Below are 14,822 nucleotides of genomic sequence, written 5' to 3'. Positions count from 1 at the left end.
TCTTGCCCTGCCAGTACACTTCACACCTAATCTCAGCCTATTACTATCTCGTCTGGCTTTGAATACCTTTCATTGTCTCTTTTACTACTTTTGTCTCTTTCACTTCTTTTGTCCGATCGCAGCCCTGCCTTCGATCTATTTTCTTTTCTTTCCAGTTTTGAAGAAGGGTTCGACCCAAAACGTCAACTCAAATTTCTCTCCACGGATGTTGCCTGACCTGCTGAGTTTTTCCAGCATTTTCTGTTGTTATTGCGGGATATTTGGCTCATCTAGTTTACAATGACCATTTTGAAAATAAGGACACCTGCAAATAAAGGACACCTGATCCCTTACGTGTTCCTAATTTACAGGTTTCACTGTAGTTACAGCTGATATATTTGGATATTTACATTGCCGTACTTTTTTCTTTTGCCAGCTATGTGAAGATCTCTTTGCCCGAATTAACGACAGCACGAATGCCAACCTCTCGTACTCTGTGGAGGTAAGTGTAAGAGCGGTCACTTTACATTGGAGCTTCCCATTCCAAATTACTCCCCATTCGGACACATGGCTGTGATTATTTACAGTGCAGATTGGGGGGCGAGGACTTAACATCCTAAGTCATAGAATTTATTTTACAACAACCTCATAGGGAATGCCGGTGGCAAAATCGGTGTTCACTCTCGGGACTCGAGTATAAATCCAATCCAAACTGGGATGAAAGTGTCTCTGATTGAAAGGGGCCCTTTGCAAAATGACTCTGGGCTATCCAGTTCCTAATGGGCGTGGGCCTATAAACCAAAACTGCCCTAATTCAGCGCTAGTTGACAACGCCATTCAGACAGGCCTAAAGATGGCACGGCAAGTGGGAAAAATACTGCACTGGTGTGGTAGAGGGCGCTTTTCGATGGTTGGGGCTGAGGCACATTGTTAATGTTAGAGTTGAGGAAGCTTTACTCTGCATTGAGCTACATCTGACCTGGGACTACTTGAGTGGGTGCTGTTAACACTGGGTGCCTGAATGAGGGAGTATTCCATTCCATTAACATCCATCATCTTAAGTGACAACAACTTACATTTATATAGAAACTTTAACATAGAAAAACATCCCAAGGTGCCTCACAGAAGCGTGATCAGACAAAAATTGACACTGAGACAAAGGAAAGATTAGGAGGGGGTGACCAAAGTCTTGGTTAGAGAGGTAAGTTTTAAAGAGAGAGGTGGAGGGGCAGAGAGGGTTAGGGAGGGGATTCCAGAGCCTAGGGCCTCGGCAGCTGAAGGGACGGCCGCCAATGGTGGGGTGATGGACGTGAGGGATGTACAAGAGGCCAGAGTTGGAAGAACACAGAGTTCTCTGAGGTTTGTCTGGCTGGAGGAGATTACAGAGATAGGGAGGGGTGTATGGATGTGAAGGGATTTGAACACAAGGGTCAGAATTTTAAATTGGTGAGGTTGCCGGACCAGGAGCCAGTGTCGGTCAGCGAGCACAGGGGTGATGGGTGAACTGGACTTGGTGCGAGTTAGGACATGGGCAGCAGGGTTTTGGATGAGCTGAAGTTTAGGGAGTGTGGAGGATTGGAATCCGTCCAGGAGAGCATTGGAATAGTCGAGTCTAGAGGTAACAAATGCATGGATGAGGGTTTCATGAGCAGATGAGCTGAGGCAGGGGTGGAGACGGGCGATGTTACTGAGGTGGAAGTAGGCGGTCTTTGTGCTGGAGAGGATATGGGGGTCAGAAGCTCAGCTTGGGGTTAAATAGGACGCCGAGATTGTGAACGTTCTGGTTCCACCGGAGACAATGGGCAGGGGAGAGGGATGGAATCGAGGGCGACGGCACAGAATTTGTGGCGGTTGCCAAAGACAACGGCTTTGGCCTTCCCAATAGTTTAATTGGAAGGAATTGCGGCTCATCCAGGACCGGATGTTGGACAAGCAGCCTGACAACATAGGAAGCGGAGGGCTCGAGAGAGAGAGAGAGAGAGAGAGAGAGAGAGAGGATGCTGTGGAAGAGCCGGGTGTCATCAGTGTAGTGTATGTAACCTGTACCACCTTAAGAGGATACCTTAAGGTGATGGACTACTTTTTGATGGCTCCTGTACATTGTAGTACCGGTGGTGACCACACCAGTATATAAACCCTGCAGAGCAAAGTGTATCTCAGTTCAGCCCTGACCCTCAATCACTAAAGACCTGTTTACTTACTTCTGTAGTCTGTGTCCTGTTATTCAGTATAACTGCAATTGAAACCACAGACTCAACAGTGGCGACGAGTCTGATCTTACCTAGCGGCAGTTTTGCATCAAAGGAAGCTTCGTCCTCAGAAACGGGCGTCGAACAAGGGCATCCACCCTCAACATCCTGCTGAGCACTGCATTGCACGGGAGGCCATCGGGAACCCGGGTTGGTTTCTGGCCACGAAGTCAAACATCAGTGATCATCCCTTCAACGACAGCGGCGGGTAAGCCCGATCGAGCGGCATGGGGGGGAAGTCGGCCGAGTTGTCAGTGGGAGAAGGGGAGGGAAAACGACAAAAAGGGCGGAGAACACGACCGCAGCTGGTGTCAGGGGCCGGGCTGCAATCGGGACAGAGACGCGCAGCAGCCAGAAAGCGTTTATGGCCACAAGGACCGCGGGAGCGGCGGGGAACAAGAGCAGCAGCGCAGGGAAAAATAAAGGACCGCTGGGAGGCGTGAACGGCAACAGCGCGGGAATCGCCATTTTGAGTCGGCGGGGGAAGAAGACAAGCGCGGGAAAAGCCGCCAAGCGTGGGAAAAGCCGCCATCTTAAATAGAAAAAAAAAGAATAAATAATATCCGAAGGGAAAGGTGAAACTCAGCAAGGATGCCAAAAACGGGAAACATCACCGCTTTTGATAACGATGTGGAAGATTGGGCCACTTATGTGGAACGCATCGAAGTTTACTGTACAACGAATGAGATACCGGATGATAAGAAAGCACTAACCCTATTAAACTCGATGGGTGCGAAGATGTACGGGTTATTAAGGAACCTTGTAACACCAAACAAACCGGTAGGGAAGAGTTTCGCGGCTATTGTTACTATCCTGCAGGAGCATTTAAACCCCACGCCGCTGCTGATAGCGGAACGATTTAAATTCTACAAAAGAATTCAACTTAAAGAAGAAAGCAACGCTGAATTCCTAACAGAACTGCGTAAGTTATCAAAGTACTGCCAGTTCGGAACAGGACTAGCAGACGCACTGAGAGATAAGTTTGTGTGTGGGCTCCTAAGGGAAGGAACCCAGAAGCGACTGCTAGAGGAAAAGGACCTTACGCTGGACAAAGCTTTCAGCATTGCAGCATCCCACGAGGCAGCAGCACGGGGCGCTGCAGAGATACAGCAAAGGCCATTGGAATTCAGCACCAATGAAATGGCATTGGGCACAGTAAAGTGCTATCGTTGTGGAAGGACAACGCATGACCAGAACCAGTGCTGGTTCAAAGATAAAGAATGCAGGCAATGTGGCAAACTTGGTCACATAGCGAGAGTATGCCGGTCAGGAAAGAAGACCAACAGCAAAAAGTCACCGCAGGAGAAGTACAAAAAAGTACACAAGGTGACAGAGAACAGTTCGGATGAACAGAAGACGGATTCAGACTCCAGCAGTAAGCAACTGGGTTGTCTGAAAATACATAATGTGGGTAACACAGCAGACCACCAAACTATCTGGGTCATGCTTCGGATAGCAGGAGTCCAAGTGAAGATGGAATTGGACACTGGGTCGGCATTAACGGTCATGAATAAGCAAGATTACAAAAGGTTATTCTCGTACATTCCCCTGAGGGATACGGAGATTGTATTGAAAACATACACGGGGCAAATACTATACCCCAAAGGAAAGATAAAAGTAAACGTGGTCTACAATGGTAAAGAAAGTCAGAAAATGGACTTGTATGTGTTACCTGATGGAGGTCCGTCACGACTGGGACGGGAATGGATCCGGAGAATAAATGTGGACTGGCATTCCATCCAAGCACTGACTGTAGATGCCTGTAAGGAGGACGATGTCAAACCTAAACGACTGTCCAAAATCTTAGACGATGCTAAGGAGGTGTTCCAACAGGGACTTGGAACACTGAAAGGAATTACGGCAACCATCAAGGTTGAAGAACATGCAAACCCAAAATTTTTCAAAGCCAGACTTATGCGATACAACCTGCTGTGGAAGCAGAGCTGGAAGGGCTAGAATGTTCAGGGGTACTGTCCAAGGTGGACTGGAGCGAATGGGCTACACCCATTGTTCCTGTCATGAAGCGTTCATTGAGCAACAAGCCGGGGGAACCTGGGAAGGTTCACATCTGTGGCGATTTCAAGATCACTGTTAATCCGGTTCTTCACACGGTGCAATATCCGCTTCCGCTGATTGAAGATATCTTCGCTTCGCTGTCTGGCGGGAAACACTTCACTAAGATAGACCTGGCGCAGGCGTACCTACAGATGGAAGTTGATGAAGCGTCACGTCAGTATCTCACGATCAACACGCATAAGGGCTTATATCGGTATAATAGACTGGTTTTTGGAGTGGCATCGGCTCCAGCGATTTGGCAAAGGGCCATGGAGCTGGTATTGCAGGGAATTCCAGGCACACAATGCTACCTGGATGACATCCTGATTACAGGAGATAACGATAAGGATCACCTCGCGAATTTGGAGCAGGTGCTCATCAGATTGAAAGAATATGGGCTCAGAGTTAATCGCCAGAAATGCGAGTTCTTTCAAAAGCGAATCTCGTACTGCGGCCACGTCATGGACCGGGAGGGGCTCCATAAGTCACCTGACAAGATCGAAGCTGTTGTAAAAGCTCCTGCACCGGAAAATGTATCCCAGTTGAGGTCGTTCCTCGGGTTGGTTAAATATTACCACAAGTTTCTTCCAAATTTATCCACGGTGTTACACCCGCTAAACACTCTTTTGCAAATAGGAATACCATGGAAGTGGAGTGATGATTGTAAGCGGGCTTTTCAAAAGAGCAAGGCACTGATCACCTCTAAGGAAGTGTTGGCTCACTTTAACCCAACGCTGCCTATTCGCTTAGCTTGTGATGCTTCTCCATATGGTATCGGGGCAGTGCTCTCACATAAGTTTCCAGATGGCTCAGAAAGGCCAGTCGCTTTCACATCCAGATCATTGACCTCCGCTGAGCGCAACTATGCTCAGATAGATAGGGAGGCTCTCAGCCTCATGTGGGGAGTTAAGAAATTTAACCATTACCTGCAAGGCCAAAAGTTTACGCTGCTGACAGATCACCAGCCGTTGGTTTCCATTTTCAACCCTAAGAAGGGTGTTCCGGTAATGACGGCGCAGAGGCTTCAGAGATGGTCCCTTTTCCTAGGGGCACATCAATATGATATTGAATTCAAAGGTACAAAGCAACATGGTAATGCTGATGGGCTGTCGCGCCTGCCACTACCTACAGCGGAAGAGGCACCGGCAGTTGACCCTGTCGAGATATTTCACTCGACCATCATCGAATGCTTACCAGTCACCAATGCGGGTATTGAGAGAGAGACCCAAAATGACCCGACACTGTCTCGGGTCTACGACTTGACAGTGAAGGGATGGCCAGCACATGGCGAACCACTGTTACCAGCATTCTCAGCCAGACGAGAACAGCTGTCCGTATGTCAAGGAACATTGATGTATGGAACAAGGGTGATTATTCCTCCTAAATTAAGAGAGAGAGTTCTGAAAGAATTGCACGAAGGTCATCTGGGGGCAGTCAAGATGAAAAGCCTTGCTAGGGCTTATGTATGGTGGCCAGGTATCGACAAACAAATAGAGGATCTGACTAAAAGCTGCTCAGGGTGCCAAAAAGTTCAAAATGCACCTCCAATTGCACCGCTGCATCCATGGGAATGGCCTTCAGCCCCATGGCAACGTGTGCATATCGACTTTGCAGGTCCATTCATGGATTCCATGTTTTTGATAGCAGTAGACACACATTCTAAATGGCCAGAAGTGATTAAGATGTCGACCACTACCTCTGAGAAGACGATCGCAGTTCTAAGAACCATATTTGCAAGGAATGGGTTGCCGGAGCAAATATGTTCAGACAACCGACCACAGTTCGTGTCAGAAGAATTCCAGAAATTCATGAAAAAGAATGGGGTGTAACACTATACATCTGCCCCATATCATCCGGCTACAAATGGGTTGGCCGAGAGATTTGTACAAACGTTCAAAAAGGCGATAAAGGCCATGAGTGAAGACCATATTCCACTACAACACAAGGTGGACAATTTCCTGATGGCGTATCGAAACGCCACGCATGCAGTGACAAATCAAAGCTCTGCCATAATGTTCTATAACAGAAGGTTGCGGTCCCGGTTGGATTTGTTAAAACCCAATGTGCGACGGGAAGTCGAAAACAAGCAATTCCAGCATGTAAATAACAAGGCCACTCGTAGTTTTGCAGTAGGACAACCAGTGTTGGCCAGGGACTATAGGGATGATAAATGGCAACCTGGAACAATTCGTGCACGACAAGGACCCTTGATGTACACGATAGACGTTGGAGAGAACGTAATACGACGTCATGCTGACCAACTTGTGGAATCGAGAACAAGGGTCGACCCCATGTCTACGGCAGAGACACCAGTTGAAGAACTTATTGAGCCTGTAGCATCTACCTCAGACTCGAACGTATATGATGATGTTCAATCCATAGGAGATCAAGTGGATGAGTCACCCCAGCAACGAGAACCAGAGACCCCTGAAAGGCGTTATCCGGACCGGATCAGGAGGCCTCCTCAGAGACTGAATCTTTGAACAGTTTTGTGTGTAAATTGTATATATGTTATCCATGTAATGTTTAATTTGGGGTGTACACTGTTAAGCTAAAAGGGGAGGAATTGTAGTGTATGTAACCTGTACCACCTTAAGAGGATACCTTAAGGTGATGGACTACTTTTTGATGGCTCCTGTACATTGTAGTACCGGTGGTGACCACACCGGTATATAAACCCTGCGGAGCAAAGTGTATCTCAGTTCAGCCCTGACCCTCAATCACTAAAGACCTGTTTACTTACTTCTGTAGTCTGTGTCCTGTTATTCAGTATAACTGCAATTGAAACCACAGACTCAACAGTCAACGTACAAGTTTGTAGCTGATTCCATGTCTTTGCATGATGTCACCAAGGGGCAACATGTAGATGAGGAAGAAGAGGGGGCCAAGGATAGACCTTTGGGGGACTCACAAAAAAAATTAACATTTAAAATGAATCACATATGTGATAATAGTTGAAGTTTCCCACACTTCACCAGAACTGCTGCTTCTCTGGCTCTAATTGTTTATATTATTCACCTCCTGCTCAACATGGCCCCTCCCAGCATCCACATAACAGCCTGAAAGACCTCTGCTGTACCCATGTGACCACAGGCCAATCATGTGACTGGTCTTCTTCTTCTTCTTTCGTATGCAAAGCAAATCAAATGTCAGTATCTAAGTCAGATATCCAGTCCATAGCTTCCGGTGTAACAGCGTGGATATCTTGTAGGCTGCCTGTGAATACCCCTCTGAGGGCAGTATTCAATGATGTGCTCCAGGGTCTGATTAGGAGTTCCACAGTCGCATGATGGGGATGCTTTAATCTTCCATCTATGGAGAAGGTGGCAGCATCTACCATGACCGGTTCTGAAGCGGTTGATGGTTGTCCACTGTTTGCGAGGAAGCTTTGATCCTTCAGGTTGTACTGCGGGGTCCTCTATAAGGAATCCATTTGGTATGTCACAGTTCTTCCAAGCATTTCGCCATCGGTCATCAAGGCTGAGGGGAGATTGCTGAAGGGCTTCGGTGATGGTCCAAAATGGCCTCTTAGATTAGAGATGGGTTGGTGGTAGGTTGTTTAAGTTGGCCTGGATCGGCATGTCTTTGCTGGTGTAGTGGTTGTATTCTCTGGAGACTGCATATTTGCAGCATAGGTGTGGTGGTGCGATGTTTGCAAGTACAGGCAGCCAAGGTGTTGGTATCGATAAAAACGTCCTGGTGATAACTCTCATAGTAGAATTCAGCTGGACATCAACAGATTTGCCATGTGGACTCAATAGCCGTGTCGGAAAGCAGTACTCCGCTGTAGAGTACACCAGGGCAAGTGCTGCCGTACGGAGGGGTTGAGCGTCTGCTCCCCATGTGGATCCGGCGAGTTTCTGGATCAAGTTGACCCTACTCTTTAGTTTCTTCCCAAGGTTCTGGAGATGTTGTCTATATGACAGGGTGTGATCAAGCACGACCCCTAAATAGGAGTTTTTTTTGGCATGGTTTACCTCTGCGCCGCAAAAGGAGACTTTCAAAGCTTGGTTTGCTTGATGGGTGTTGAGGTGGAATGTCGAGGTGATGGTCTTTTGCGGGTTTGGCCGAAATCGCCATTGGTGGAAGTAGGGCACCATCCTCTGTAAATCACTGGTCAGGGTCTCCTCGGTGATGGACAGATTCATGTTTTGCATGACCAAGGCAAGGTTATCAGCGTATACGAAATTGCGGGACTCTGTTTCGGGCAGGTCATTGGTGTAAACGTTGAATAACATGGGTGCCAGGGTAGAACCCTGTGGGAGTCCATTCAATGTCCTATATCTGCTCCTCTGGGTGTCAGAGTACACACGGAAGCGTCGGTTGCTAAGCATGGAGTTGAGAAATTGGATCGTTATTCTGCAGGGTAAAATGGTGGAGAGCTTGAAAAGCAGTCCATGCTTCCACACTGTGTCATACGCCGCTGACAGGTCCACGACTGCTTCGCCGGTCTTGAGCTGGTGCTGGAAGCCTGCTTCGATGTGCGTTGTTAAAGCTACCATTTGGTCGCAACAGTCACAGCCGCTCCAGAAGCCCACTTGCTCCTTAGGAATGGTTGGCTCGATGATGGGGGCTAGTCTGTGGAGGAGTAGCCTCTCCAGCACTTTATAACAAGTGCAAAGTAAGGAGATCGGGCGACAGCTGGAGGCTGCACAAGCATTCTTCCCCTGCTTCAGGAGAGCAATTAGTTTGGTCTCCCTCCAAATAAATAGAATTTTACCATGTGCCAGAACCTTGGAGAAGAAGGAGGTCAATCATTTCTTCGCTTTGGGTCCCAGTGCTTTTAGGAATTCTGGGTAAACACCACCTGGACCAGCAGCGTTTCCAGATTTGGTTGTCAACAGGGCTGCGTTTAGTTCGTCCAAGGTGAATGGATCAGACATAGTTGGTGATCTTGGTGCTGCCATCAAGTTTGTCGAAAGTTGCCGCTTCACCTGGCGTCGAAATTCTTTGTCCACCGGAGCCTTTGATGTTTGTATCAAGTGGGATGGAATGGTGTCGCTCTGATGATCATCCTGTGTTTACAGGCGGGATTTGCTCCACCAAGTTGCCGGGTTATTTAGGTGTTTGCAGGTACAGTAATGGGTGCAGGTCAGTTAACACACTGACCTTTCACCCCGCAGTAGTGAAGTTCTGGTTGATGCCAGCAGTCCCCAGCAGACAGGGTGTTTCAAGTCCGAGTGCGCCCATGGCTGCCATTTGCTGCGGAGAAGGCAGATGGGGAGAAATAGGTGGGGTGGGAGGAGGGGAGTCTCAACATCTTAAAGCAAACACTACATGAAATCGTATGGTGGAAGTGTCCAAACCTTCACCTTTAGCTCCTGCAGGTGAGTGGAAACATTCACTGAACAGGCCCTGACGAGAGAGCGCCCCGTTTGACGGGCCGTCATAGGTCTGGTGTTTTGTTCTGTTGTGTGACCTTCTCGCTGTGTTTGTCTCCCAGGTCAGTTACATGGAGATTTACTGTGAGCGCGTGCGAGACCTATTGAACCCTAAGACCAAAGGGAACCTTCGTGTTCGAGAGCACCCTATCCTCGGCCCTTACGTGGAGGATCTCTCCAAACTCGCTGTCACCTCCTTCAATGACATCTCTGACCTCATGGACTCAGGCAACAAGGCCAGGTAAGAGGAACCGGATATCTCCTGTTGTCACTGACTATTGCCCCTGTTATCACTGACTATTGCCCCTGTTGTCACTGACTATTGCCCCTGTTGTCACTGACTATTGCCCCTGTTGTCACTGACTATTGCCCCTGTTGTCACTGATGATTGCCCCTGTTGTCACTGATTATTGCCCCTGTTGTCACTGATTATTGCCCCTGTTGTCACTGACTATTGCCCCTGTTGTCACTGACTATTGCCGCTGTTGTCACTGATTATTGCCCCTGTTGTCACTGATTATTGCCCCTGTTGTCACTGACTATTGCCGCTGTTGTCACTGACTATTGCCCCTGTTGTCGGTGACTATTGCCCCTGATGTCACTGACTATTGCCCTTGTTGTCATTGAATCTTGCCCCTGTTGTCACTGACTATTGCCCATGATGTCACTGACTATTGCCCCTGCTTTCATTGACTATCGCCCCTGTTGTCATTGACTATTGCCCCTGTTGTCATTGACTATTGCCCCTGTTGTCATTGACTATTGCCCCTGTTGTCACTGACTATTGCCCTGTTGTCATTGACGACTGCCCCTGTTGTCACTGAATTTTGCCGCTGTTTTCACTGACTATTACCCCTGTTGTCACTGACTAATGCCGCTGTTTTGATTGACTATTGCCCCTGATTTCACTGACTATTGCCTCTGTTGTCATGACTATTGCACCTGTTGTCACTGACGACTGACCCTGTTGTCATGACTATTGCCCCTGTTTTCTCTGACTATTGCCCCTGTTTTCACTGACTAGTGCTGCTATTGTCACTGATTTTTGCCACTGTTGTCACTGACTATTGCCGCTTTTGTCATTGACTATTGCTCCTGATTTCACTGACTATTGCCCCTTTTGTCACAGACTATTGCCCGTTGTCACTGACTATTGCCCCTGTTTTGATTGACTATTGCACCTGTTGTCATTGACTATTGCCCCTGTTGTCATTGACTATTGCTCCTGATGTCACTGACTATTGCTCCTGATGTCACTGACTATTGTCCCTGTTTTCACTGACTATTTCCGCTGTTGTCACTAACTTTGCCCCTGTTGTCGCTGACTATTGCCCCTGTTGTCAATGACTTTTGCCGCTGTTGTCATTGACTATTTCCCCTGTTGTCATTGAATATTGCCCCCTGTTGACACTGATTATTGCCCCTGTTGTCACTGACTGTTGCCCCTGATGTCACTGACTATTGCCCCTGTTGTCACTGACTACTGCCCCTGTTGTCACTGACTATTGCCCCTGTTTTCACTGACTATTGCCCCTGATGTCATTGACTATTGCCGCTGTTGTCACTGACTATTGCCCCTGTTGTCACTGACTCTTGCCCCTGTTGTCATTGACTATTGCCCCTGTTGTCCCTGACTATTGCACTGTTCACACTGACTGTTGCCACTGTTATCAGTGACTATTGCCGCAGTTGTCACTGACTATTGCCCTGTTGCCACTGGTTATTGCCGCTGTTGTCACTGACTATTGCCCCTGTTGCCACTGACTACTGCCCCTGTTTTCATTGACTATTGCCCCTGATGTCACTGACTATTGCCCTGTTGTCATTGACTATTGCCCCTGTTGTCACTGACAATTGCTGCTGTTGTCACTGACTATTGCCCCTGTTGTCACTGGCTATTGCCCCTGTTGTCACTGACTATTGCCCCTGTTTTCTCTGACTATTGCCCCTGTTTTCACTGACTATTGCTGCTGTCGTCACTGACTATTGCCCCTGTGGTCACTGACTATTGCCGCTGTTGTCATTGACTATTGCTCCTGATTTCACTGACTATTGCCCCTATTGTCACTGACCATTGCCCCTGTTGTCACTGACTATTGCCGCTGTTATGATTGACTATTGCCCCTATTGTCATTGACTATTGCCCCCTGTTGACATTGATTATTGCCCCTGTTGTCTCTGACTATTGCCCCTGTTTTCACTGACTATTGCCCCTGTTTTCACTGACTATTGCCCCTGTTGTCATTGACTATTGCCCTGTTGTCACTGACTATTGCCCCTGTTGTCATTGACTATTGCCCCTCTTGTCATTGACTATTGCCCCTGTTGTCATTGAATATTGCCCCTGTTGTCACTGACTATTGCCCCTGTTGTCACTGACTATTGCCCCTGTTGTCATTGACTATTGCCCCTGTTGTCACTGACGATTGCCCTGTTGTCACTGACTATTGCCCCTGTTGTCACTGGCTATTGTCCCTGTTGTCACTGACTATTGCCCTGTTGTCATTGACTGTTGCCCCTGGTGTCACTGACTATTGCCCCTTTTGTCACTGACTATTGCCCCTTTTGTCACTGACTATTGACCTGTTGTCATTGACTATTGCCCCTGGTGTCACTGACTATTGCCACTGTTTTCACTGACTATTGCCCCTGTTGTCACTGACTTTGCCCCTTTTGTCACTGACTATTGCCCCTGTTGTCATTGACTATTGCCCCTGTTGTCACTGACTATTGCCCCTGTTATCACTGACGATTGCCCTGTTGTCACTGACTATTGCCGCTGTTGTCATTGACTATTGCCCCTGTTGTCATTGATTTTGCCCCTGTTGTCATTGACTATTGCCCCTTTTGTCATTGACTATTGCCCCTGTTGTCACTGACTATTGCCCCTGTTGCCACTGACTATTGCCCCTTTTGCCACTGACTATTGCCCCTGTTGTCATTGACTATTGCCCCTGTTGCCACTGACTACTGCCCCTGTTTTCATTGACTATTGCCCCTGATGTCACTGACTATTGCCCTGTTGTCATTGACTATTGCCCCTGTTGTCACTGACAATTGCTGCTGTTGTCACTGACTATTGTCCCTGTTGTCACTGGCTATTGCCCCTGTTGTCACTGACTACTGCCCCTGTTTTCTCTGACTATTGCCCCTGTTTTCACTGACTATTGCTGCTGTCGTCACTGACTATTGCCCCTGTGGTCACTGACTATTGCCGCTGTTGTCATTGACTATTGCTCCTGATTTCACTGACTATTGCCCCTATTGTCACTGACCATTGCCCCTGTTGTCACTGACTATTGCCGCTGTTATGATTGACTATTGCCCCTATTGTCATTGACTATTGCCCCCTGTTGACATTGATTATTGCCCCTGTTGTCTCTGACTATTGCCCCTGTTTTCACTGACTATTGCCCCTGTTTTCACTGACTATTGCCCCTGTTGTCATTGACTATTGCCCTGTTGTCACTGACTATTGCCCTGTTGTCACTGACTATTGCCCCTGTTGTCACTGGCTATTGTCCCTGTTGTCACTGACTATTGCCCTGTTGTCATTGACTGTTGCCCCTGGTGTCACTGACTATTGCCCCTTTTGTCACTGACTATTGCCCCTTTTGTCACTGACTATTGACCTGTTGTCATTGACTATTGCCCCTGGTGTCACTGACTATTGCCACTGTTTTCACTGACTATTGCCCCTGTTGTCACTGACTTTGCCCCTTTTGTCACTGACTATTGCCCCTGTTGTCATTGACTATTGCCCCTGTTGTCACTGACTATTGCCCCTGTTATCACTGACGATTGCCCTGTTGTCACTGACTATTGCCGCTGTTGTCATTGACTATTGCCCCTGTTGTCATTGATTTTGCCCCTGTTGTCATTGACTATTGCCCCTTTTGTCATTGACTATTGCCCCTCTTGTCACCTGCTATTGTCCCAGTTGTCACTGACTATTGTCCTGTTGTCATTGGCTATTGCCCCTGGTGTTACTGACTATTGCCCCTTTTGTCACTGACTATTGCCCTGTTGTCATTGACTATTGCCCCTGGTGTCACTGACTATTGCCGCTTTTGTCACTGACTATTGCCCCTGTTGTCACTGAATATAGCCACTGTTGTCACTGAATATTGCCCCTGTTGTTACTGACTGTTGCCCTGTTTTGATTGACTATTGCCCCTGTTGTCACTGACTATTGCCCCTGTTATCATTGACTATTGCCCCTGTTGTCATTGATTATTGCCCCTGTTGTCATTGACTATTGCCCCTGTTGTCATTGACTATTGCCCCTGTTGTCATTGACTATTGCCCTTGTTGTCACTGACTATTTTCTCTGTTGTCACTGACTATTGCCCTGTTGTCATTGACTATTGCCCCTGTTGTCACTGACTATTGCCCCTGTTGTCACTGACAATTGCCCCTGTTGTCACTTACCATTGCCCCCTGTTCTCACTGACTATTGCCCCTTTTGTCATTGACTATTGCCCCTGTTGTCATTGATTATTGCCCCTTATATCACTGACTATTGCCCCTGTTGTCACTGACTACTGCCCCTTTTGTCACTGTCTATTGCCCCTGTCTTCACTGACTATTGCCCTTGTTTTCACTGACTATTGCCGCTGTTGTCACTGTCATTGCCACTGTTGTCACTGACTATTGCCCCTGTTGTCATTGACTATTGCCCCTGTTGTCACTGACTATTTCCCCTGTTGTCACTGACTATTGCCCTGTTGTCTCTGACTATTGCCCCTGTTGTCATTGACTATTGCCCCTGTTGTCATTGACTATTGCCCTGTTGTCATTGACTATTGCCCCTGTTGTCACTGACCATTGCCCCTGTTGTCACTGACTATTGCCCCTGTTGTCACTTACCATTGCCCACTGTTCTCACTGACTATTGCCCCTTTTGTCACTGACTATTGCCCCTGTTGTCACTGACATTTGCCCCTGTTGTGACTGACGTTTGCCCCTGTTGTCACTGACTATTGCCCCTGTTTTCATTGACTATTGCCCCTGTTATCATTGACTGTTTCCCCTGATGTCACTGACTATTGCCCCTGTTGTCACTGACTACTGTCCCTATTGTCACTGACCATTGCCCCTGTTTTCACTGACTATTGCCGCTGTTGTCACTGACTATTGCCCCTGTTGTCACTGACTA

At 47.7% G+C, this 14,822-nt stretch overlaps 1 protein-coding gene across 10 annotated transcripts in view; it reads left to right on the top strand.

Moving 5' to 3' along the window:
* The window catches only part of kif1aa (kinesin family member 1Aa), a 599,030-nt gene that overhangs the window by 229,243 nt on the left and 354,965 nt on the right, over nt 1–14,822 (top strand). For all 10 annotated transcript variants that reach the window (XM_085990737.1, XM_085990745.1, XM_085990743.1 and 7 more), the window contains exons 5-6: nt 416–481; nt 9,727–9,905. In XM_085990737.1, coding sequence (XP_085846863.1) covers nt 416–481; nt 9,727–9,905 — 245 coding nt within the window. The remainder of the gene's footprint in view (nt 1–415; nt 482–9,726; nt 9,906–14,822) is intronic.

The sequence above is a fragment of the Somniosus microcephalus genome, chromosome 6 (assembly GCF_052327205.1).
Source record: "Somniosus microcephalus isolate GS21.2 chromosome 6, FLI_Smic_1.0, whole genome shotgun sequence".
NCBI classification, from domain to species: domain Eukaryota; kingdom Metazoa; phylum Chordata; class Chondrichthyes; order Squaliformes; family Somniosidae; genus Somniosus; species Somniosus microcephalus.
The sequence above is the reverse complement of the archived record's forward strand: the minus strand, read 5'-3'. Positions and strand labels throughout refer to the sequence as shown.